A 22,550-nucleotide genomic window follows, 5' to 3' on the forward strand; every position below is an offset into this window, starting at 1 on the left:
ACACTGGTGGGAGTACCTCAGTTTTTTTCGCCACTATCTTAGGTGTTGGAGATGAGTGAAGATGTACTGTGCTGAGCTCCTCTGGAGAAATCCTTCCTGGGGCTAGCCATGCCGACAGGATCCAATCAAAGTGTGTTTTTGGCCAAACTGAATGGTACCCGGGCCTCGTATGCGAAGAAACAGCAAGTATCTCTCCACCAGTCAGCAGCAAGACCTCCGGTAAGTCTGGGGGCGGTTCCTCTCCCCACCAGACACCCCTCTGTGCCGTTTTTTTCTTCCTCTCTTCTAGGGGAAAGAGCGCCAAAGGATTTAAAAAAAAACGTTGCGAATGGCACGCCGCCCGGCGGCTTCCAGACTCCCCCCCCGCCGTTCCTCCGTGGCTCCCATGGGATCAGGAGCCCGCGCTCACACAAGAAAAAGCTATTTTTTTTCTTTTTAAAAAAAAGAAAAAGGGGGAAGGGCCGTAGACGGCTGGGGCATAGCACGGAGTTGGCGTCCTCTGCGGGAAGGTCTGTTTTTTTAGCACCATTTGTGTTATTAGATGCTGCAGGAGGGACACAAGAGCACTGAGGTTGGTGACACAGGCATTTTTTTTACACATTTACTGCTGCATCAAGCTGAGCATTAATAGCAGTAACAGAGCTGGACTATTACTCAAGCAGTGCATGAATTCCTTCTGGTACCTCTGCTTTGTGCATCGGGTCAGAAGGGCGGTTTAAAAAAAAAACTAAATAAAAGGGCTCTAGAAATACTTTTATAGTCACACGTAAGCCTAGATCCATCCCAGTAAAGATGGCATCCTCCCCTAAGAGTAATATGGCTGGTCAGAGTGAGCCGTCAGGAGGGGCAAGTGTTGCAAGTGTTGCAGCTCTTCTTAACACTGCAGCCCCTGTGCAAATTACTAAGGTTTTTTATTCAACCTTTTTAAGCTTGAAGCAAAAGTTTGATGCTTTCATTGCATCCCAGAGTGGGATTAAGCGTAACAGATCCCCGTCCATTCCTCAGGACCCTCATATTGAGGAACTCGGAGCGAGAGATGACTAATTTCTCTCAAGGACCAGGAAAAGCCTGATGTCTCCTCTTCCGAAGAACCTGATGTGGAATATCAGGCTCACAGGAAAGGTTGTTCAGTCGCTCACTAAATTGGTCCGCTCCACATTTTTACTGCCAGTAATGCAGTCAGTCGATGAGCCCACTTCTGCTTTGGGTTCACTAAAGCCCCCCCAATCTGTTCATGTTTTTCGTATCCATTCAAGGCTAAGAAAGCTTATGTATTCTGAGTGAGAGTTCCCAGATAAACAGGTTTTTCCTCTGAAAAAGTTCTCAATACTTGATTCTATGGAGGAAGGGTTTTATGGAGAATTCCAGCAATTAACGCTGCTATAGCCTCTGTAAACAAAAACCTGACTTGTTCATGAGACAATGCTCATATGCTAAAGGGTCCAACAGATATGAAGCTCCTTTTAAAAAAAAAAAATAGGATTTTTACATACAGCTTACCTGTAAAATCCTTTTCTTGAGAGTACATCACGGGACATAGGAGCTTCATTACATAGTGGGTTATATAGGCACTTCTGGTGATTGGACACTGGCTAACCCCAATTAAGGAGAATTCCTCCCCTATATAACCCCTCCCATATGGGAGTCACCTCAGTTTTGCAGCAAAGCAATAAGAAACCACGTAAAAACCCAAGAAGGGCGGGAGCCCTGTGTCCCGTGATGTACTCTCAAGAAAAGGATTTTACAGGTAAGCTGTATATAAAAATCCTATTTTCTTGATCATACATCACGGGACACAGGAACTTCATTACATAGTGGGATGTCCCAAAGCAATGCTCAGTTTGAGGGGAGGGAGACACAGATCAGAATTATAGACCACCATGGACCAGAGGATCTACACTGCAGCCTGCAGTACACTGCGCCCAAAGGTGGCATCCTCTTGCCCTCTGACATCCACCTGATAAAATCTGGTGAATGTATGGACTGATGACCAAGTCGCAGCCTTACAGATCTGAGCCAGGGAGGCCTGGTGATGCACTGCCCAAGAAGCACTTACAGCCCTAGTTGAGTGCGTTTTCACTTGAAAAGGAGGACTCTTCCCCTTTACACTATAGGCCTGAACAATAACTTGTCTAATCCATCTTGAGAGTGGATTTTGATGCCGCCTGGCCCTTCTTAGGGCCTTCTGGCAAAATAAACAATTATTCTTTCTTAAATTTCATAATCTTTATTTTCTTCAGTATTTTACAGAAAAAAACATTCTTTATAAAAAATATATCCACTTATTTCATCCTTAATATGGAAAAAAGCATGAAAAAGAAAAAAAAAAGAATGCGAAGAGAAAAAAAAAACCTAAGAAGTAAAACGTTTCTGCATAACAGGGTAGGCCTTTAAAAAAAAAAAAAAAAAAAAAAAAAAAAAAACACTCTTGTCCATGATATATCATTAATTCTTCTATCAACCCACTCTTCTTCTCACTGCTCAGATGTTCTTCCTCTTTTACTCCTTTTTGCTATTCCCTTCTTCCAACCTCCCCTATCTTCCCAATCCCTCATACTGGGTATCTCAGCCTATCCAACCAGGGTTTCAACATCTTTTTAAATTCTTTAAAGTTTCCCCTCCTTAGATATATTACCCTTTCCTTCCATACTGTTTCTGTAATTGCCAGCCGCCAATCTGCTACTGGAGGGGGGTTTTTTGCTTGCCACCTCTGCGCTATCAATTTTCTTGCTTGAAACATATACTCCAATACTGCTTTATTTATACATGCTGATCCTTCTATTCCTTCATCCAGACCCAACACACATACCCTGGGGTCCCCCTTGACCGCCACTCTAAATGTTTCATTCAAAATGGTAATAATCTCTGACCAGTAGCAAAACAATTTTGGGCATCGCCAGAACATGTGTGTCAGGTCCCCAGACTCCTGACATCTTGGGCATTCATCATCCTCTCTATGTCCAAAGCTAAACAATCTCTTTGGTGTATAATATGATCTATGTAGCAGCATCAAGTGTGACATCATCTGGGCAGGCAAGACTGAAATTGAATGCCCACCCTCCAATATCCTCATCCACTGCTCATCAGTAAATGTTCCGAATTCCTCCTCCCATTTCCTTCTACTTTTAAACCTTTCTGGACTTTCTATACTTCCTTCATATATAAGTGGGTAAGTATCTGCTATAAATCCTCTTGCCCTTTCTTGGGAGTTTAATCTGCAATAGATAGAGGAATTACTCCAGACTGGTCCCTGCTTATTAAATTGTTTCCCTAACGCGTGTCTAATTTGAAGGTATTTATAAAATGATTGTTTTGGTATATCAATTTCCGTTCTTAATGCGTTAAATGTTTTTAATATATTTCCTGTGTATAACTGGGCCAGCTTGTCAATCCCCTTTATTTCCCAATCTTTATATCCTCCTATCTTTACCATTTCCTGCAAGTTCCGGTTAGGGGCATATTTGGTTAAGCCTCCTAGGCCTTTAATCGCCTTTACTGCCTTCCACACTTTAAACGCTAATTTAATTGTAGGTGTTCTTTGGGGAAATGAATTTGCCTCAAGAGCTTCTACCATAGTCTTATGGGGTGTCCCTATTAGCATTAAAGCCTTGTTTGTTCCACCACCTATCTCCTTACTCATTTCCAGATGCTGCAATTAGGCAGCTAGGAAGTAGCTCCTTGGGTGTGGTACTGCCATTCCTCCTTTTCTTGTTGGTGACTGCAGGGTTTGTAAGGCAATCCTTGACACTCCCCCTCTCCATACGAGTTCTCGGAATAGTACCTCTATTTTCCTGAACCATTTTATATCTACCCATATCGGGGAGTTGTGTAGCACATACAATAACTGCGACATCCATAACCTTTTAATCAGATTACATCTCCCTGCAATCGATAATGGGAGTCTCTTCCAGATTTCAATTTGTTTTTAAATTTAGCTATTAATGGGGCTACATTATCACTTATATATTTATTGGGATCTCTTTGTATATGTATCCCTAAGTATTTTATTCGTTACACCACTTCCATCTGCGGCATTGCCCCTGGACTTTGGCTCCTCAATTTATCCACTGGCATAAGGGCTGATTTTTCCCAGTTTATAACCAATCCCGAAAACCTACCAAATTCTATAATGACTTTCATCCCCTGCCTGAGGGACTGCTCTGTGTCCCCCAAGAAGAGGAGAATATCATCCGCATACAACGTGATCCTCTCTTCCCTCATCCTCTTTTGGAAGCCAACCATATTCGTATTGGATCTAATTGCAATGGCTAGCGGTTCCATCGCCAGGGCGAAGATCAGGGGCGACAAGGGGCACCCCTGTCTCGTCCCCCTCTCTAAAAAGATCTTATCTGAGTACTCATTATTAACCCTGATTCTGGCACTAGGGCCATTATAAAGAGTTTTTACCCATGCAATGAGGATGGGACCAAATCCAAATTCACCCAGTACACACCAGATATATCTCCATTCTAAACTGTCAAAGGCTTTGACCACATCCAAAGCCATGATTGCCTTTTTGCCTTCGTTTTCTGTTGGTACCTGCAGATTAAGATATAATCTTCTTATGTTCATACTAGTGGACCTACCCAGGATAAATCCCGTTTGATCGGGATGTATCAATCTGGAGATGATTTTATTCAATCTGACTGCTAGTACTTTGGCTAATATTTTAGCATCCGCACAAAGGAGGGAAACAGGTCGATAAGATTTGGTTTCCAACGGATCCTTCCCTTCTTTATGCAAAACTATTATCGTTGTTTCGGTCATTGAGGTGGGCAATCTCCCTTCCTCCTTTGCCCAATTTAATACTTTAAGAAGCTCTGGCAGCAATATTTTACCATAATATTTATAGGTTTCCACAGGGAGACCATCTGGTCCTGGGGATTTCTGATTAGCCATTTCCGACACTGCAAATTGAATTTCCTCTAACGTTAATGGGGCTTCCATTGTCTCTCTCTCCTCCTTGGCGAGGGACGGTCTTTTGATGTTCGCGAAAAATATATCCATATCCTCGTCGCCCATCGCCCCCTGTGATCTGTACAGTTTTGCATAATATGCCCTGAAGGTGTCTGTAATCACTGAACCCTGTGTTGAGATTTCTCCCTTCTCTGTCCTGATCACGGGTACGGTGCATGGTGAGGAGTTGGTTCTTACTATCTGTGCCAGCATCCTCCCTACTTTTTCCCCCTCCCCATACGCCACTTGTTTCTGAAACAGTCTTTTATTCTCTATTTTTTTCTCTCGCTTTATAGACCTGTTGTTTTTCTAACCATATTTTTTGTTTCTCTGGGGTGGGGTTTTCTACGTACGCTCTTTCTACTACCACTTCTCCCTTTTAACTCTGTTCTCCCATTCACTAGATGTCTTCTTAATTTTCGCTACTTGTTGGATAAGGATACCCCTGAGGTAGGCCTTTAATGCATCCCATATCACTCCTCTTTCTGCAGACTCATTATTAAACTTTATAAACTCTGCCAGTTTACATAGCACCTTATCAGGATCTCCAATTATCTTGAACCATACTGGATTCATTTTCCATACTCTTGGAGGTCTTGTCCCCTCTAAATTTACCGATACTGTCACTAGTGAGTGATCTGACACCACCCTGGGTTGGTAGACTATCTCCCTTACTACACGGCTTGCCTCCTCATTCCCAAGAACTAAATCTATTCTTGAGATTGAGGAGTAGGAGCTTGAAAAACATGAATGTTTTAGCAGATCCGGATTCCGCACTCTCCACATATCAAACAGTCCCCCCTCCTGCAGAAACCAGGACAACCGGGTCTCAACCTCTGTCTGCATATATATTCCTGATGGAAATCTATCCTGGCTTTTATTAATGACCTCATTAAATTCCCCCATTACTATAACTGGCATCCCAGATATATCCACTATGAATTCTATTAGACGATATAGAACTTCCAATTTAAATGGCGGAGGAATATAAATGTTTGCAAAAACATACTGTTGATTCTCAATTACACAATATAAAAAAAACAAATTACCCCTCTTTATCTATGCTGATCTCCCGACAGGTAAACGCCACCTCTCTCCTTACCAACACAGCCACACCCCTTGAGTAGGTGGTGTAAACTGAGTGGAACTGAGCTTGAAATTTCCTACTTCGATTTTTTAAATTTGGTATCTTCAGTTAGATGCGTCTCCTGTAGGCAGATCAGCCCTGCATCACATTTTTCAAGGGCGTCAAACACCGCTGCTCTTTTAACAGGAGCCCCTAGCCCTCGGACATTCCAAGAGCCAATATTCAAAACTCTGGACTGTATAATTCAAAAAAGGAAAAAAAAAAAGAGGAAGGGGAAGAAAAAAAAAATAAAAAAAAATAAAAACACCAAAGGTTGGAATTAGGATTCCTTGGCACAAAGCAAAAATGATCCCTGCATCTCCACCGGCAGACCATGGCGGAGAATGGGGCGGGGGGAAAAAAGAAGAGACCCCACTGAATAAAAGACTTAATACGTTTATAAAGTGCCTTGCGAAAGTATTCGGCCCCCTTGAACTTTTCAACCTTTTGCCACATTTCAGACTTCAAACAAAGATATAAAATTTTAATTTTTTGTGAAGAATCACCAACAAGTGGGACACAATTGTGAAGTGGAACGAAATCTATTGCATATTTTAAACTTTTTTAACTAATAAAAAAATGAAAAGTGGGGCGTGCAAAATTATTAGGCCCCCTTGCGTTATTACTTTGTAGAGCCACCTTTTGCTGCGATTACAGCTGCAAGTCGCTTGGGGTATGTCTCTATCAGTTTTGCACATCAAGAGACTGAAATTCTTGCCCATTCTTCCTTGCAAAACAGCTCGAGCTCAGTGAGGTTGGATGGAGAGCCTTTGTTTCCACAGATTCTCGATTGGATTCAGGTCTGGACTTTGACTTGGCCATTCTAACACCTGGATACGTTTATTTGTGAACCATTCCTTTGTAGATTTTGCTGTATGTTTGGGATCATTGTCTTGTTGGAAGATAAATCTCCGTCCCAGTTTCAGGTCTTTTGCAGACTCCAACAGGTACATCCCTTTATACATCATAGTGTCATCCTTTCCTAATCTTCCCATCTGAGTGCAAAAATATAAACTTTACATCTGTTCATGCTCTCAACCCTTGTTTACTCATTAATTTTAATTTATCATCTATTACTGTGCAAGCTTCAACATTTTCCTGTGCTTTATATACCCCAGTGTTCCTTAACCACTTTGCGCCCAGGCCAATTCTGACATTTCTCTCCTACATGTAAAATTCCTAATTTTTTTGCTAGAAAATTACATAGAACCCCCAAACATTATATATGTTTTTTTAGCAAAGACCCTAGAGAATACAATGGCGGTCGTTGCAACTTTTTATCTCGCACGGTATTTGCGCAGCAGTTTTTCGAACATGTTTTTTTTCAGAAAAAAAAAGTTTCAAGCTTAAAAAAAAAAAACACCACCACATCATCTTCAGCGTCTCCCTTTTTGAACCCAGAGAGCAGTGGTGGGTAGCTTAGCATAAGGAAAATGTCTCTCCGAAATCTCCACTGGTGATGTATCTGTATCTTTAATATCATGTGTGTCATACCTGGCTGTGACACTCTCCAGTTTCTAGCACTGTAGCACCACTCTGCACAGATCTCGCGAGACCTCGCAGCTGCGGGCTGAGGATCTCTCGTTCGCCCTTCACATGCTGTCAGCAGGGCTTCCCGGGACCTCACCACTCCGCTCCGCCGACACACGCCCCCTCTCTCTCGCTAAACACACAGGTACTCCGCCAATACTCACGGAGAGCTACTGCTTCTCCGCTGGGAATATCAAGGGCGCCGCGGGTCACACCGCAGTCAGTTTAGCTCAGCATCGGCGTGCAGTGAGAGCGCACACCTCTCTCACTCCTCACACGTCACCACCGCCATCACCATCCGGCCACGCCCCTCTTTCTTATCTGAGCAGTTGCCTGGAGGTAGACACTGATTGCTCTTATCACATCTAGAGTGTGCAACGACTCTTCTTCTGTGGACTGTGGATCTGGAAAAAAGGAGGGTAGGGTTACATCTTGATTCAAATGGAATCCTGAAACCACCTTAGGTAGAAAGGACCTATTAGGACGCATCACTACTCGGTCCTTATGAATAATTAGATAAGGTTCCTTGCTCGAGAGAGCTGCCAGCTCTGACACTCTTCTAGCTGAGAATATGGCTATCAAGAAAACTAATTTTTTAGTCAAAAGAACCAACGAAGCCTGATGCAATGGTTCAAATGGTTGTCCCTGCAATGCAGAGAACCAAATTCAGATGGGCATACCAAAGGTTTGACTGGCGGCCTTAACCGCATGGCCCCCTGAATGAAAGCCCGCACAAGAGAATGTGATGCAAGTGGCTTCTGAAAAAATACTGACAAGGCTGAAATCTGAACCTTGATATTGCTTACTGCCAAATTTATTTCTAGGCCTGACTGGAGGAAAGCCTGCTAATGACATACTTTCTAGGATTCCATCACCTGGGTTCACACCAGGAAACCTATGCCTTCCAGATTTTGTAGTAAATAAGCCTGGAGGCCGGCTTTCTGGCATTGACCAGAGTAGAAAGAACTGGCTCAGAGAGTCCACGGTCTCTCAGAATGTGGGTCTCAGCAGCCAAACCATTAAATTCAGACTGTGTAAAGCAGGATGGTAAATTGGACCTTGCGAGAGCAGATCTGACCGGAGAGGAAGGATCCAAGGCCTGCCTACTGCCAACTTCATGATCTCTGCGTACCAAGGTCGCCTGGGCCAAGCCGGGGCTACCAATAGAACCGACTGTTTTCCTCTTGACTCTTCCCAGGAACCGTGACAGAAGCGGGTATGGTGGGAAGGCATAAATTAGATTGTGCCAATCCCAGGGAATTGTCAGAGCATCTGACCCCCTGAGCAAATACATCTCTTGTCCTTGACACAAACTTGTCCAGCTTCCTGTTGAATCTGGACGCAAACAGATCTATGTCTGGAGTGCCCCATTTGTGACATATGGTCTGAAATATGTCGGGGTGCAGAGCCCATTCTCCTGGCCATAACTGTTGGTAGCTTAGAAAATCTGCTTGCCAATTTTCCACTCCTGGAATGAAGACTGCAGAAAGGCATGGAACATGCCTCTCTGCCCAAGAAAGTATGTGATTCACATCTCTTTGTGCAACCAGACTCCTGGTGCCACCCTGGTGATTGATATAAGCCACAGCTGTGGCATTGTCGAACTGTATTCGAACAGGGAGACCCTGTAGTCTGTAGGACCAGTTCATGAGGGCCATATAAACTGCCCGAATTTCCAGACTATTTATGGGCAGTAGTTTTTCGGTCGCAGACCATTTTCCCTGCGTGCATACTTCTTCCAACACTGCTCCCCAGCCTATCAGGCTGGCATATGTAGTTACAATCTTCCATGGAAGGGGAAGAAAAGTTTTGCCTTTCAGCAGATTCTTGGTCTGTAACCAAACGAGACTCCTGCGTGTCCCTGGGGACAGATACATAGGAAGGTCCAAGGCCTGGGGCTTCTTGTTCCAAGCCACAAGGATGCATCTTTGCAAAGGCCTTTAGTGAAACTGGGCGAATGGAACAGCCTCGAAGGAGGTGACCATTTTCCCTAACAGTCTCATACACAGCTGAATGGGAGAAGTCCTTCTGCCCAGTATTAGGTGCACCAGAGCCCCTATAGCCATGGCCTTTGGCCTTGGTAGAAACACCCTGCCCTGGGCGGTGTCGATGACCATGCCCAGATACTCCAACCTGGTAGCAGGCTGCAGGGACGACTTTTCTAGGTTTATAATCCAAACCTAGGTGTTTCAGGTGTTCTAATGTTTTGATAACACTGTGGTTCAAGAGCGCTACTGTTTGCTCTATGCGTAGCAAATCGTCTAGATAAGCTATCACAGTTATACCCTGAGCTCTTAGGTTTGCCAAGAGAAGGTCTAGAATCTTTGTGAAGACTCAAGGAGCTGTAGCGAGACCGAAAGGCAGGGCCACAAATTGAAAATGGTGCTCATCTACCGCAAACCTTAGATACTTTTGGTGTGTGGGAAATATTGGCACATGAAGATATGCATCCTTGATCTCTATTGATGCCTTAAACTCCCCCCCTTGCAGGGAGGAGACCACAGAGCGTATTGACTGCATTCGGAAAGAGCGAATGTGCAAAAACTGGTTCAAATCCTTTAGATCCAGGATAGGTCTGACATCTCCATTTGGCTTTGGAACGGTGAAGAGATTTGAGTAAAAGCCTGAACCCTGTTCTTTTGGGTCCACTTCCACTATCACCCCCTGGGATAGTAAGTGATCTAAGGCCAGAAGTAGCGGTCTTTACTTTACTGGATCCTTGGGGATCTTTGACCTTGGGAAGCGAGGTGGTGGAATCTCCTGAAACTCTAGCTTGTAGCCCAGAGATATTGAGGAGGTTACCCACTTGTCCCAAATCTCTTCCCGCCAGGCTTCTGCAAACTGCGGGAGCCTACCCCCCACTCGGCCGAGTGGGGGCGCCCCTTCACAAGGAAGCTTTTGAGCCCCCAAGTCTTTTTCTGCCCCTGGGCATGACCTTGGGCCTTTCCTCTAGAGGGAGGTTGGGAAGGCCGTCGCCACTGCTTAGAGCTTGATGCTCCGGGAGAAAGAGAACGCCTAAATGATTGACATTTGTTCCTTTTGATTGGCAGGAGAGTAGATTTACCCCCTGTAATCTTTTGGACGAATGTATCCAATTCTTCCCCAAATAAGCGTTCCCCTTTAAACAGGAACCCAGTCAAATATCTTTTACACGACAGCTCAGCTGCCCAATTCTTGAGCCACAGGGCCCTTCGCATGTGTACCAACAGGAGAGACAAACGAGATGCTTGTTGGACAGAATCCAAAATTGCATCAATCATAAAACACAGAATTTGAGGAATTTCTGCATAATTCTCCACTTCCTCACTGGGAAGGCGGCCAAGCATCTGCTTAACCTGTTCCTTGAGGAACTGACACAACCCCACAGTTGCGACTGTAGGTTGCACTACAGCGCCAGCCATGGAAAAGGAGGCTTTCAATAAAGTTTCCAGCTTCTTATCAGTTGGATCCTTAAATACCTGAGCATTATCCAAAGGACAGGTCAGGTTTTTATTCACACAAGAAACAGCATCAACAGATGGGACCCCCCATTTCTTGGTGAAACTTTCCTCCAGAGGATAAAGCATAGAAAACCTTTTAGGAGGAGCAAACAGTTTATAGGGATGCCCCCAATCCTCATACAACAATTTATCCATTAAGGGATGAATTGGAAAGTAAAAGGCAGTCTGTGGGATTCTCCTGACCCCCAGGGAAGAAACAGAGGATGTAGCGGCCTCAGCAGTAGGAATTCTGAAAGTGGTACGCACCAATTCAGTGTAATATTGAACTTGCTTTCTAAGTGCCTGGGAGGAGGGGACTCTCTCCTCTTCCTCTGATTCATCCAACTGCTCTTGATCCCTATCCCATGATAGGGATCTCTCTTCATTGTCAGAGGTGTCACCTGAAAGAGGAATTTCAGCAGAGGGAGGGGATCTACCCCTTTTTCTGCTATTTTTCAGGGAAGCTTAAATAAAATTCATAATTCTCCCTTCAAAACCCTCCAATGTAGCCTTAAGGGAGTCTTCAGTGACATACGCTGGGGCTGAAACATTAGGAGAGGCTGCAAAACCTGACAGGGGCACTGACTCATCCTGTGAGACTGACTCCAGTCTTGCAGGGGGGGTGGTAATCTACAGGCATCTTTAGGACCCCTAGACCTAGGCGGTGATTTACCAGTGCCCTTGTTACCTACCCCTGAGACCCTCTTACGAGGAGACATAGTCCTAAGCTACAAAGCAGAGGTACTAGTACAAAAGTGCAATCACTGTTGTGCTACAAGTCCCACAATAAACACATATGCTTAAACTGCACAACCTGATGCTGAGTAGGGGTCTTAGGTTTGCCTGGATCCAACCCCTTAGGATGCTTACTGCTCACAGCTCTGTGTCCTCCACTTACAGCCCCCTGGCGTTCTGGCTTTTAAAATTGCCGCTTTGGCGCCCCCGGCCTGCAACCACACCCCCCTCTTCATTTAATATGGGAGCGCGCGCCGAGGACTGCCGGTGTCCGAGGGAAGTAAGAGGACCGCTTACAGAGCTGTGCGGGACACCCAGACTACGTGGGACCTCTTTTTTACCTTTATTGTGGCAGAGTCTGCAGCGGAGGATGTGAGCCATCCGGAGACTGGCTTCACTGAGCGTGTATACTTGGAAAGGCATGCAAGTATGCATCAGGCTGCTCTTACTCCCTCTAGTGGTGGAAGCCAGGTAAGACATTGAACTACTCACATGAAGAAATCCATAATATATGATTTATATAGGATTAACTTCTCTTACCTGTCCCCCCCACAGGAACTGCTGAAACAGACAGATTCCAGCCTTCACTCATCACGGCGGGCAGAGTTGTGCAAACCTTCAGGATTTTTTGGGTTCCTTCTCAGAGGAACCTCTTACCTGGACCTTGTAAAAGACTCTGCCAGAAACTTTCGTGCCACTGTTTAAATAGTACATCAAGTCTAGTTTTCTCAGAGCCAAGTCTACCAAAGAAGGGGATTTACAGGCAAAACCTTGTTTCTTCGGATGACGAGGCCCGGGTACCATATCATCTTGGGAGTCAAATATCGGCCCAAGATATGGATCCGGTTGTCATAGCCCTTAGACTCCTGCAGGGACCTGCATAGAGCTTTCTTCATAGCACATGTTTTACGTGACCAACCACCTTAGACACTGGCAAAAAAACTGAGGTGCCTCCCATATGGGAGGGGTTATATAGGGGAGAAATTCTCCTTAATTGGGGTTAGCCAGTGTCCAATCACCAGAGGTGCCTATATAACCCACTATGTAATGAAGCTCCTGTGTCCCGTGATGTATGATCAAGAAATATATTTTGCTTCCAGGTTCAGTCATTCAACCTGCACTGGCAGCGTTCAGAGTATCTCAGTCCTTAAAGGACCAGTTTATACATGTACTCAAAGTTATTCCTGATCAGAAGGCCCAGAATTTGGGCAGCATATCAAGCGTTCTGTTTTACAGTTGACGCTATGAAAGATTCTATTCTCCAGGCCTTACGGCTCATGCTAGGGCTGGTACATGTGCATAGAATCCTATGGTTGAAAAATTGGTCAGCCGAAGCACCATGCAAAAAGCTCTTGGCCAGTTTCCCTTTTTAAGGTGAACGGTTATTTGGAGACGATCTGGAGAAGTATATCCAAATAATTTTTTAATGGGAAAAGTTCCCAGGGGCATCTGTCTCCAGGCAGTCACGACGACCTCCACCGTCAGGTTTCAAGAGGTCAACCTCAAGGCCAGTCCCAGGGCCAAAAAAGGACCTGGGGGGAAGAAACTCACAAAACAGAAAACTAAAGCCTCCTTATGACAGTGTGCCACCGATCACTCAAGTGGGGGGCTTCTACAGTTTTCAATAGTCTGCCAGGAACAATGTCTAGACAGATGGATGGCTTCCTTAATTTCTCTTGGTTACAAACTAGAGTTCCGAGAGTTCCTTTCTCCTCATTTTCTCAGATTAAACGTTCCCAGAGATCCAGTGAAAAAGAAGTCTCTCTTTCTAGCTTTGGATCACCTCTTGTCTCAAAGAGTGATAACGGTGGTCCCATTGGAAGAGCAAGGTTTGGAGTTTTATGCAAACCTGTTCATGGTTCCAAAACCAAACGGGGATGTCAGACCCATTTTAGATCTCAAAGATCTAAATCAGTTTTTGAATAACCGTTCTTTTCACATGGATTCAATCCGATCAGTAGAACTTCTGGCATCAATCGACATCAAGGATGTTTATCTCCATGTGCTGATTTTCCCCACTCACCATAAATTTCTGCGCTTTCGAGGTAGAAAATCTTCCATTTCCAGTTTGTAGCTCTGCCTTCAGTCTAGCAACTGCACCTCAAGTGTTTATAAAGGTCCTGGCTCCTCCTTTAGCCATGTTAAGGGCTCAAGGTATAACAATACTGGCCTACTTAGACGATCTACTCTTGATAGATAAAATCGGTAGCCTGCTTAAATCCAGAATTTGGTCGCCACAGTCAGCAACCTGGAATACCTAGTTTGGATTCTCAACCTAGATAAATCCTCCTTAAAATCATCAAGGTGATGGCAGTACTTGGGGCTGATCCTAGGTACAGCTGAAGAAGAGGGTGTTTTTGCCCCAGGAAAGTATCAGTTCCATAAAGGAACTGATTAACTTGATCAACACAAAGAAGAATCCTTCTATATGACTTTGCATGTAATTTGTTGGGAAAGATGGTGGCTTCTTCAAGGCCGTTCCTTATGCGCAGTTTCATTCAAGACTGCTGAAAAACAGTATCCTGTCAACTTAAATGCATTTATCCCCCAGAATGCGTCAGAGCCTCAATGAATGGTTGATATCCAAGAGTCTTCAATAAGGAAAATACTTTCTATCAGTTACATGGAAGGTGGTAACAGATGCCAGCCTTCTGGGCTGGGGAGCAGTCCTGGAAGAAGTGTCTGTCCAAGGAAAATGGTCCAAATCAGAGATGACCCTGCCCATCAAAATTCTGGAGATTCCGCAGTGCGCCTGGCCCTGGACACTCAGACTACAGAATTGTACTATCAGGATCCAATCCGATAATGCCACAGCTGTGGCCTATATCAAATCACCAAGGGAGCACGAGAAGTTGTGCGGCCCAGAGAGAGGAGGATCATATTCTATCTTGGGAAAACAACATTCCTTACCGATCAGAAATTTTAACATTCCAGAGATAGAGAATTGGCAGGCGGACTACTTGAGTCACCCACAATTGTTCCAGGGAGAATGGTCCCTTTCCCCCCCCCCCGAACTTTTTTTGTCAATATGCCAAAAATGGGGAGTTCCGAACGTGGATCTGTTTGCATCCAGGTTCAACAACAAGATTGACAACTTTGTGTCAAGGACAAGTGATCTGATGGCATATGGAACGGATGCCTTGGTTTTTCCATGGGATCGGTTTTTCATTGATCTATGCATTCCCTCCTGTTCTGCTATTTCCGCATCTTTTCGCAGGATCAAGCAAGAAGGGAAGGAGGTGATTCTTGTGGCTCCAGCGTGGCCCAGGAGATCTTGGTTTTCAGAGATAAGAATGGCAGTAGGGGACCCTATCGCTATGGCCAGACCTTCTCTTGCAAGATCCGGTATTCCATCCTACCTTATAAACGCTAAATTTAGTGATTTGACTATTGAGACCCACATTCTGAAAGATCATGGGCTATTAGTTTCAGTAGTTTCTACTTTTGGTGAACGCTAGGAAGCCGGCCTCCAGAGTCATATTCTATAGAATTTGGAAGGCATATGTCTCCTAGCATGAATCCAGGGTTTGATACCCCAGGAAATATGTCAGAGGTAGGATCCTTGTATTCCTACAGATAGAATTAGAAATCAAGCTGGCCTTAAGTGCTATCAAAGGCCTGATGTTGGCTTTTATATGTGTTTTTTTTCTGCGACCACTTGCTTCACACTCTCTGGTTTGTAACTTTATTCAGGGGGTAACGCGGATTAATCCTCCAGTTAGGTCTCCCCTGAACCCTTGGGACTTAAGTTAGTCCTGTCGACTTTACAGAGGCAGCCTATTGAGCCAATACGAGATATTTCCTTGGTCCTCTTAACGAGGAAATTTTTTTTTCTTGGTTGCCATATCTTCTGCAGGAAGAGTATCAGAGTTGGCTACTCTTTCTTGTAAAGAGCCATATTGGTTTATTTTTAAGGATGAGGTTGTATTGCGGCCTCATCCTGTATTCCTACAGAAGGTAGTATTGTTTTTTTTCATTTAAACCAGGATATTGTCCTGTGTTAATTTTTTTCCATAACCTCATTCTATGGAAAAAGGTCACTACATTCTCTTGATGTGGTGAGAGTGGTCAAGGTCTATTTGATAGTGACCGCTCAAATTTATAAAACAGATGTTTTATTTGTGTTGCCAGATGGTCCCAAAGAGGACAGGCAGCATCGAAATCTACTATTTCAAAATGGATCCGTCAAGCGATTGTTCAAGCTTATGATTTAAAGAGGAAAATTCCTCCTTTTCATATTAAAGCACACTTTTCCACGGCTGTTAGTGCTTCTTAGGCAGTGCATCCACTGCCACCAAGCCTCCATGACTCAGATCTGCAAGGCCGTAACTTGGTCTTCAGTACATAATTTTACCAGATTATGTCAACTAAATGTAAAAGATCATGAGGATATCGCCTTTGGGCACTATGTACTGCAGGCTGCAGTATAAGTCCTCTTGTCTCTTGGTGCCCTACTTTTGTTGTGTCTCCCTCCCTTCAGTTGGCATTGCTATGGACATCCCACATAGTAACTACTATGGCTCTGTGTCCGTGATATAGGATAAGAAAATAGGATTTTTAAAACAGCTTACCTGTAAAATCCTTTTCTTTTAAATACATCACAGGACAGAGAGGTCCCTCTCTTCTTTGGTATACACGTGTATTGCTATGCTACAAAACTGAGGTACTCCCACCAGTGGGAGGGGTTATATAGGGAGTGCACTTTTTAATTTAGGGCGTGCCAGTGTCCATTACCCGAAGATGGCCTATAACCCACATATAACTACTATGGCTCTGTGTCCTGTGATATACTTCAAAGAAAGGGATTTTACAGGTAAGCGGTTACAAAATTCCTATAATTCCCAAGTGTACTTGCAGTGCACTTGTAGTGCAAAGTGGATTTGCCTTTAGTAAATGAACCCCCCCCATGAGTTGAAAACAAGACACTCCCTGTGTGGTTAACATTTGAACGCAACAGCTGTTTATCCGTTAAATCCCACAAAAACTATATAGATGAAGTCAAGTGTAATCCAGAAAGCAAGTGCTAATCGCTGTACTGTTGTTTCTTTGTTAAAGCAGTACTAAACACTCCAATTGTTTACAATCAAGGGAAGCTGCCATCTTAAAAGGGGTTGTAAAACTTCATGTTTTTTCACCTTAATGTATCCTATGCATTAAGGTGAAAAAACATCTGTCAGTGACCAGCCCCACAGACCCCCCCCCCCCCCCCCCCCGCCCATTTTACTTACCTGAGCCCTGGAACTTGACCCGGTGGGGACGTGCTGTCTCTCTGCAACAGGTTCTTGGCCCTTGTTCAGATAGCAGCGCAGCCATTGGCTCCTGCTGCTGTCAACCAAATCAATCAATGATCGGGCACCAGGGGGAGGGGCCGAGTCATACATTTGGATTTGGTGTACGGACACCGAATGCTGGACTCGGTAGCACGCCCGCAAAGTAACCCCCTCTGATGTGGGGGTTATATGATGTGGGAAGGAGCCACGAGAGCCGTCAGGGGACCCCAGAAGATGAGGATTGGGGCCACTCTGTGCAAAACGAGCTGTACAGTGTAAGTATATGTTTGTTATTTATTAAAAAAAAAAAAAAAACCTTACAATCACTTTAAGGCTTGCACACAAGATGAGAATATTAGACGACAAAAATGCATTTGGAGCAATCGTCCGTTTATCTGTTTACTAGTGCACAGCTTTCAAGTACCAATCACAACAGTTCAAATATCCGAAGGGACAAGCACCAAAAAAAATTCTTGTAAGAAACAGAAATAACAATTTTCGTCTAGTCAGTATAGTATGTGTACGAAAAAAAATTGTGTGAGCAAGACCACGCATGCTCGGAAATGAAAGAATACATTACCATACATTAGATCACATCTGTTATATTCTGTCTAACAAGATTTTTTTGTAACTTTAGTAACCTCTTCGTTTTTGACATGAGATTGGCAAGTAGGAAAAAAACAGATGATTATTCGTCCGATAATCTCATTGTGTGTACTAGGCATTAGCCTCTGATTGATTTGCAGTTACCATGGTGCTGTGCATGTAATCTGCTGCAACAACTGCCATTTGTTGGCTTGATGGTTCGACTGATACATAAGCACACTAGTGACAGTTATCATTCCAGGCATGCCTTGAATGTAACAGTTAAAATTGGTGGGTTTAGTTCACCTTTAAATGCTTCCCCAGCCAAAAACTCCCATATCTTGTAGGAGGCTGCTGCTCAAGACTTCTTCCATCTGTGTGAGAGAAAGAGGTCTCTGTACAGCAGTCTAAAGCAGCACCCTCACCTTGGCACAACTACAGCGCTGCAATCACAAAGCTCTTGTTGGTGGGGACATGTCAGAATAATGCACACAGAGAAGCACCATTTAGCTGTAGCCTCCTGCCGGTTGAGGGGATTTAAAGGAGTTGTAAAGGCAGAAGGTTTTTTTTTTTACCTTAATGCATTCTATGCATTAAGATAAAAAAAACTTGTGTGTAGCAGCCCCCCAAATTACCTACCTGAGCCCCTTCTCTCTCCAACGATGTCCACGATTCCCTCAGCCATCCAGGACACTCCTCCTGAATGGCTGAGACAGAGCAGCAGCACGATTGGCCCTCGCAGCTGTCAAAGTCAGTCAGCCAATCGGGGGGGGGGGGGGGCAGGTCGGGCTCTGTGTCTGAATGGATACACTGAGGTCTGACTCGGCTTGGGTGCCCCCCTATAGCAAGCTGCTGGCTAAGGGGCTAGGAGCAGCAAAGAGGGACCCGAGAAGAGGAGGATCCGGGCTGCTCTGTGCAAAACCAACTGCACAGAGGCGGCCAGTATAACATATTTGCTATTAAAAAAACAAAAAAACACGAGCCTTTACAAATTACTTTAAAGAAATCTTAGAGCTAACACAAAAGTGAACAAAGTAGACAATTATTTTAAGGAGTAAGACAATTAACACTTGCTCTCTGAATCCAGCACGACTTGATTTTATAGTGTCAGGGAGAAAATATTTTTTTCCCTCAGAATAAAAGGAATATTTTGCAACAGAGTTAAATTAGTAGGTCAGTTTTGATACAAAATGTATTTAGCAGTGTTGTTCTAGCATGCATGCAAAAACTTACCTTGAGAGTCAGCTTTTGGAGCCTCCTCTTCATTGCTTTGCACAGACCCAGTATTAGTATCTGCTTTAGGAATTTCACCTATCACACCAACTGACCCTGCAACCTTGTCTAAGTTTCCATCACCTCCTTCTGAAACACCATCGCTGCGGAATTCTCCTTCAGCTGTTTGGGATTTATTTAAGCTCATACTTGTATCATTCTCATCCACATCTGTGTCTCTATCCATGTGTAAAGCATTGGCTTCATTTGGTGCCTCTGCTTCATTTTTCTCTGCATCGGTTTTTACAGATCCTCCTGCTTTCTTTGGTCCTGTGGATGTCCCATCATCCTCATCCACATCAGTGTCACTATCAAAGTGCAGGACTGCTGCCTCTTTGATTGTCACACCTACTGCTTCCTTCTCATTTTTTACCATCTCATCTATGTGACTTTCCGTTGTTCTGCTTTGCACAGCAGCACTGGAGGCTCCCGGTCCTTGATCTTCTTCATCAACATCTGTATCACTGTCCAGGGGGAGACCTTCTCTTGCATCTTTAACACTGTTGTTAGAGTCCTGTTTCTCTTTAGTGACCACTATACTGGAGACATCAACATCTTCCACATCTGTATCACTGTCTACATTGAAACCCTCTTGAACATCTACATTCAAGGTCTGCTTTCCTTTGGTGACATCTGTACTAGAGACATCGACGTCTTCCTCCACATCCGTGTCACTGTCCATGTGGATTCCATCTTTAGTCTCTTTTAACGGAACATCTGCAACGGAATCAGAGTCACCTTTCCGCACTTTTGTGCTGGAGACATCTCTATTGTCCTCTACATCTGTGTCACTGTCCAGATGAAATTGCTCCTTTTTCTCTTCCACAAATTCTCTGGACTCTTGCTCAACCCTCTTTCCCTCAGATCTGGTTATATCTGCATCTTCGTCATCCGTATCACTGTCAATATCAAAGCCGGTAGATACATTAGTCCCTGAATGTACTTTATGGACTTCAGAGTTCCCATTTCCAGTTCTGGATTCAGCATGTCCAGTCTCTGACATCTCTTTATCGTCCTCTAAATCTGTATCACTGTCAGTGTTAATTTCACCCATCTCTCCATGCTGTACAGCTGAGATTTTCTCTTTTTCCTCATCAACACTGGCATCCCTATCCATGTGAACACCAGCATCAGAGGTTCCATCAACAATACTTTGCTCTGGTGCTTTATCAGATTTGATTTCAAGGTCATCTTTTTTCTTTACATCGGTTCCAGAAGTTGTAGGAACATCTTCATCAGAGTCTGTGTCACTGTCTAAGCAAAGGTCAGCTGCTACTTTTAGTTTTTCTTCTGTAGATTTGAGGTTGTCCTCTTCCTGGGTATGACTGACTGGATTCATTTCAATTGTAGTAGTTGCTGCAATATCCCTTCTTGAAGTTTCATCTACGTCCTTTAAACAATGACTGCTAGTTGAGGACACTTCAGGAGTTTCAGCATTTGCTGCATTATTCAAATTTTTGTCTTCATGACTATTGCTGCGGGTAATAGCTTTTGTTCCTCCATCTTTTAACTCAGAGTCTAGAGTATCTTTTTGTACAGCCATCCCACCTATGCAAGTTAGTCTGTCATCTGCTCCATCCTTACTTGTCTCCTTTCTCTCTTCTAAAAGCCTACTGTCCAAGACCACATCTCTCCCCACTGAGCTTAATTCTTTTTCTTCATCTGTCTGTTCTCCAACTGGCTTCTCATCTTTGTTTGTTTGTAACAACCTACTGCTTTCCTCCTTTGCTGGTTCGTTCACAACTGCTGGGGTGAATCTGTCCATTGAAGAGGGTATTACAGAGCTTTCTTTTGTGGGAGTCCCACGGTTGGTGGTGTCACTGTCACAAAGCAGGTGAATAGATGTGAAGCATGTCCCGGAAGAGGACGTATCATTCTCCTCATCACTGGGAAGAGGCAACAGTAGAATTAACATTCCTTTAATAGAATCATGACAGCAATATTATGGGATCTATATGACAAAGGCCAGAGAAATCCCAAGAAGCACATAACCAACACATCCTAAAGATTACAGCTGGTGCTTTAACCACTTCAATACTGCACGCTTTTACTCTTTTCCTGCCCAGGCCAGCTTTAGTGCGGCCACAGTTTAAATGACAATTGCTCGGTCATACATTTTTATCTTTTTCCAAGATAGTTAGAGCTTTCATTTGGTGGTATTTAATCACCACTCTTTTTTTTTGCTTTTTTTCTTCACTGATGAGGCTGCACTGATTATCAGTGTAAACTGTGTGCTGACAGCTTTGCCGGTTATCGTGTTTTCTTTCCTCACACAAACAGCTTGCGAAGAAAGCACTGTCATTACCGGCAAGTCTGTTTATATGCGACAATAAACAAGAAAGCGCAGAACTAGCGATCTTTAAGCAAACAACTGAATAGTCCAATGTTATAAGAAGCTCTGATGAACAGCAATTGCTCCCAAATATATATGTAAAAAAAAAACATGCAATTGGCTGTGGAATATGCAACACAAAGGGGTTATTTACGAAAGGCAAATCCACTTTGCACTTTCAGTACACTTGTAGTGCAGTCGCTGTAAATTTGCAGGGTAGATCTGAAATGAGGAGAAGCTCTGCTGTTTTTTTTCATCCAATAATTTGCATAAAATGCTATTTTTTTATTTTCATTGCATGTCCCCCTCGGATCTACAGCGACTGCACTCTCAGTACAAAGGGAATTTGCCTTTAGTAAATAACCCCCAAAGTCTTTCCAAGATATAAAGAAAGTCAAAAGTGGCAGCCTCAGTGTGATACCTGAAGTGGGTTCCAATAAGAACTATAGAAAATATAAAAGAAGAGGGGCGTCTAAGTGCAGACGTTCAGATAAATTTATTACATCAAATAGCTGACAACTCACATTTAACTAGCATAATGAAGGCACATCAATAAGGTATCACGGGGAGGCAGTCAGCACTGATCGCCATTGGGAACGCTATCTCGAACCAGTATAGATCCCACAGCGAGGGCTGAGGAGCTCATGAAGCCCAGTGTGAGACGTGGTGACGTCACTGGACCAGGTGCAACGTGTTTCCTAGCATGCACACTGAGGGCCTCATTGGAGTCACATTCCTTTGTAAAACTTGATAATGCACCTGGTCCAGTGACTTCACCATGCCTCACTCCACGAGCACCTCAGCCCTCACTCTGGGATTGTCTCCATCATTCGGCCATCTTCTTGTTATCGAGTTGGACTATACTGGCTTGCGATGGCATTCCCAATGATGATCACTGCTGACAGCCTCCCCATAATACTTTACTGATGTGCCTTCATTACACTAGCTAAATAGGAGTTTCTAACTATTTGATGTAATAAAGTTATCTGAACGTCTGCACTTAGGCTGGATTCACATCTATGCATTTTTAGTGCTTCTTGCATTTTGGAGGTTTGCACTAGTCAATTTAACATGGTTTCCTATGGAACACGTTCTGAGGTGCAAATCTGCAAAATCCAGCCGTAGAGGCGCCTCTCCTTTTTTGTTTACATGTGATCAGCTGAGATTGGACACAGCTGATCACATGGTAAATTACTGTTGTGATTGGCCCTTTACCGCGTTTAGCTGTGTCCTATGGACACAGCGATCACAGAGCATGCCTCAGG

The 22,550-nt window shown here is 43.9% G+C and overlaps 1 protein-coding gene across 5 annotated transcripts in view; it reads right to left on the reverse strand.

Moving 5' to 3' along the window:
• MDC1 (mediator of DNA damage checkpoint 1) overlaps positions 1–22,550 on the reverse strand; it is a 165,098-nt gene that overhangs the window by 81,418 nt on the left and 61,130 nt on the right. For all 5 annotated transcript variants that reach the window (XM_077463035.1, XM_077462870.1, XM_077462953.1 and 2 more), the window contains one exon: positions 18,915–20,839. In XM_077463035.1, coding sequence (XP_077319161.1) covers positions 18,915–20,839 — 1,925 coding nt within the window. The remainder of the gene's footprint in view (positions 1–18,914; positions 20,840–22,550) is intronic.

This window comes from Lithobates pipiens, unplaced genomic scaffold (assembly GCF_037356315.1).
Source record: "Lithobates pipiens isolate NorthernLeopardFrog02 unplaced genomic scaffold, aLitPip1_a1.2 Scaffold_1, whole genome shotgun sequence".
NCBI classification, from domain to species: domain Eukaryota; kingdom Metazoa; phylum Chordata; class Amphibia; order Anura; family Ranidae; genus Lithobates; species Lithobates pipiens.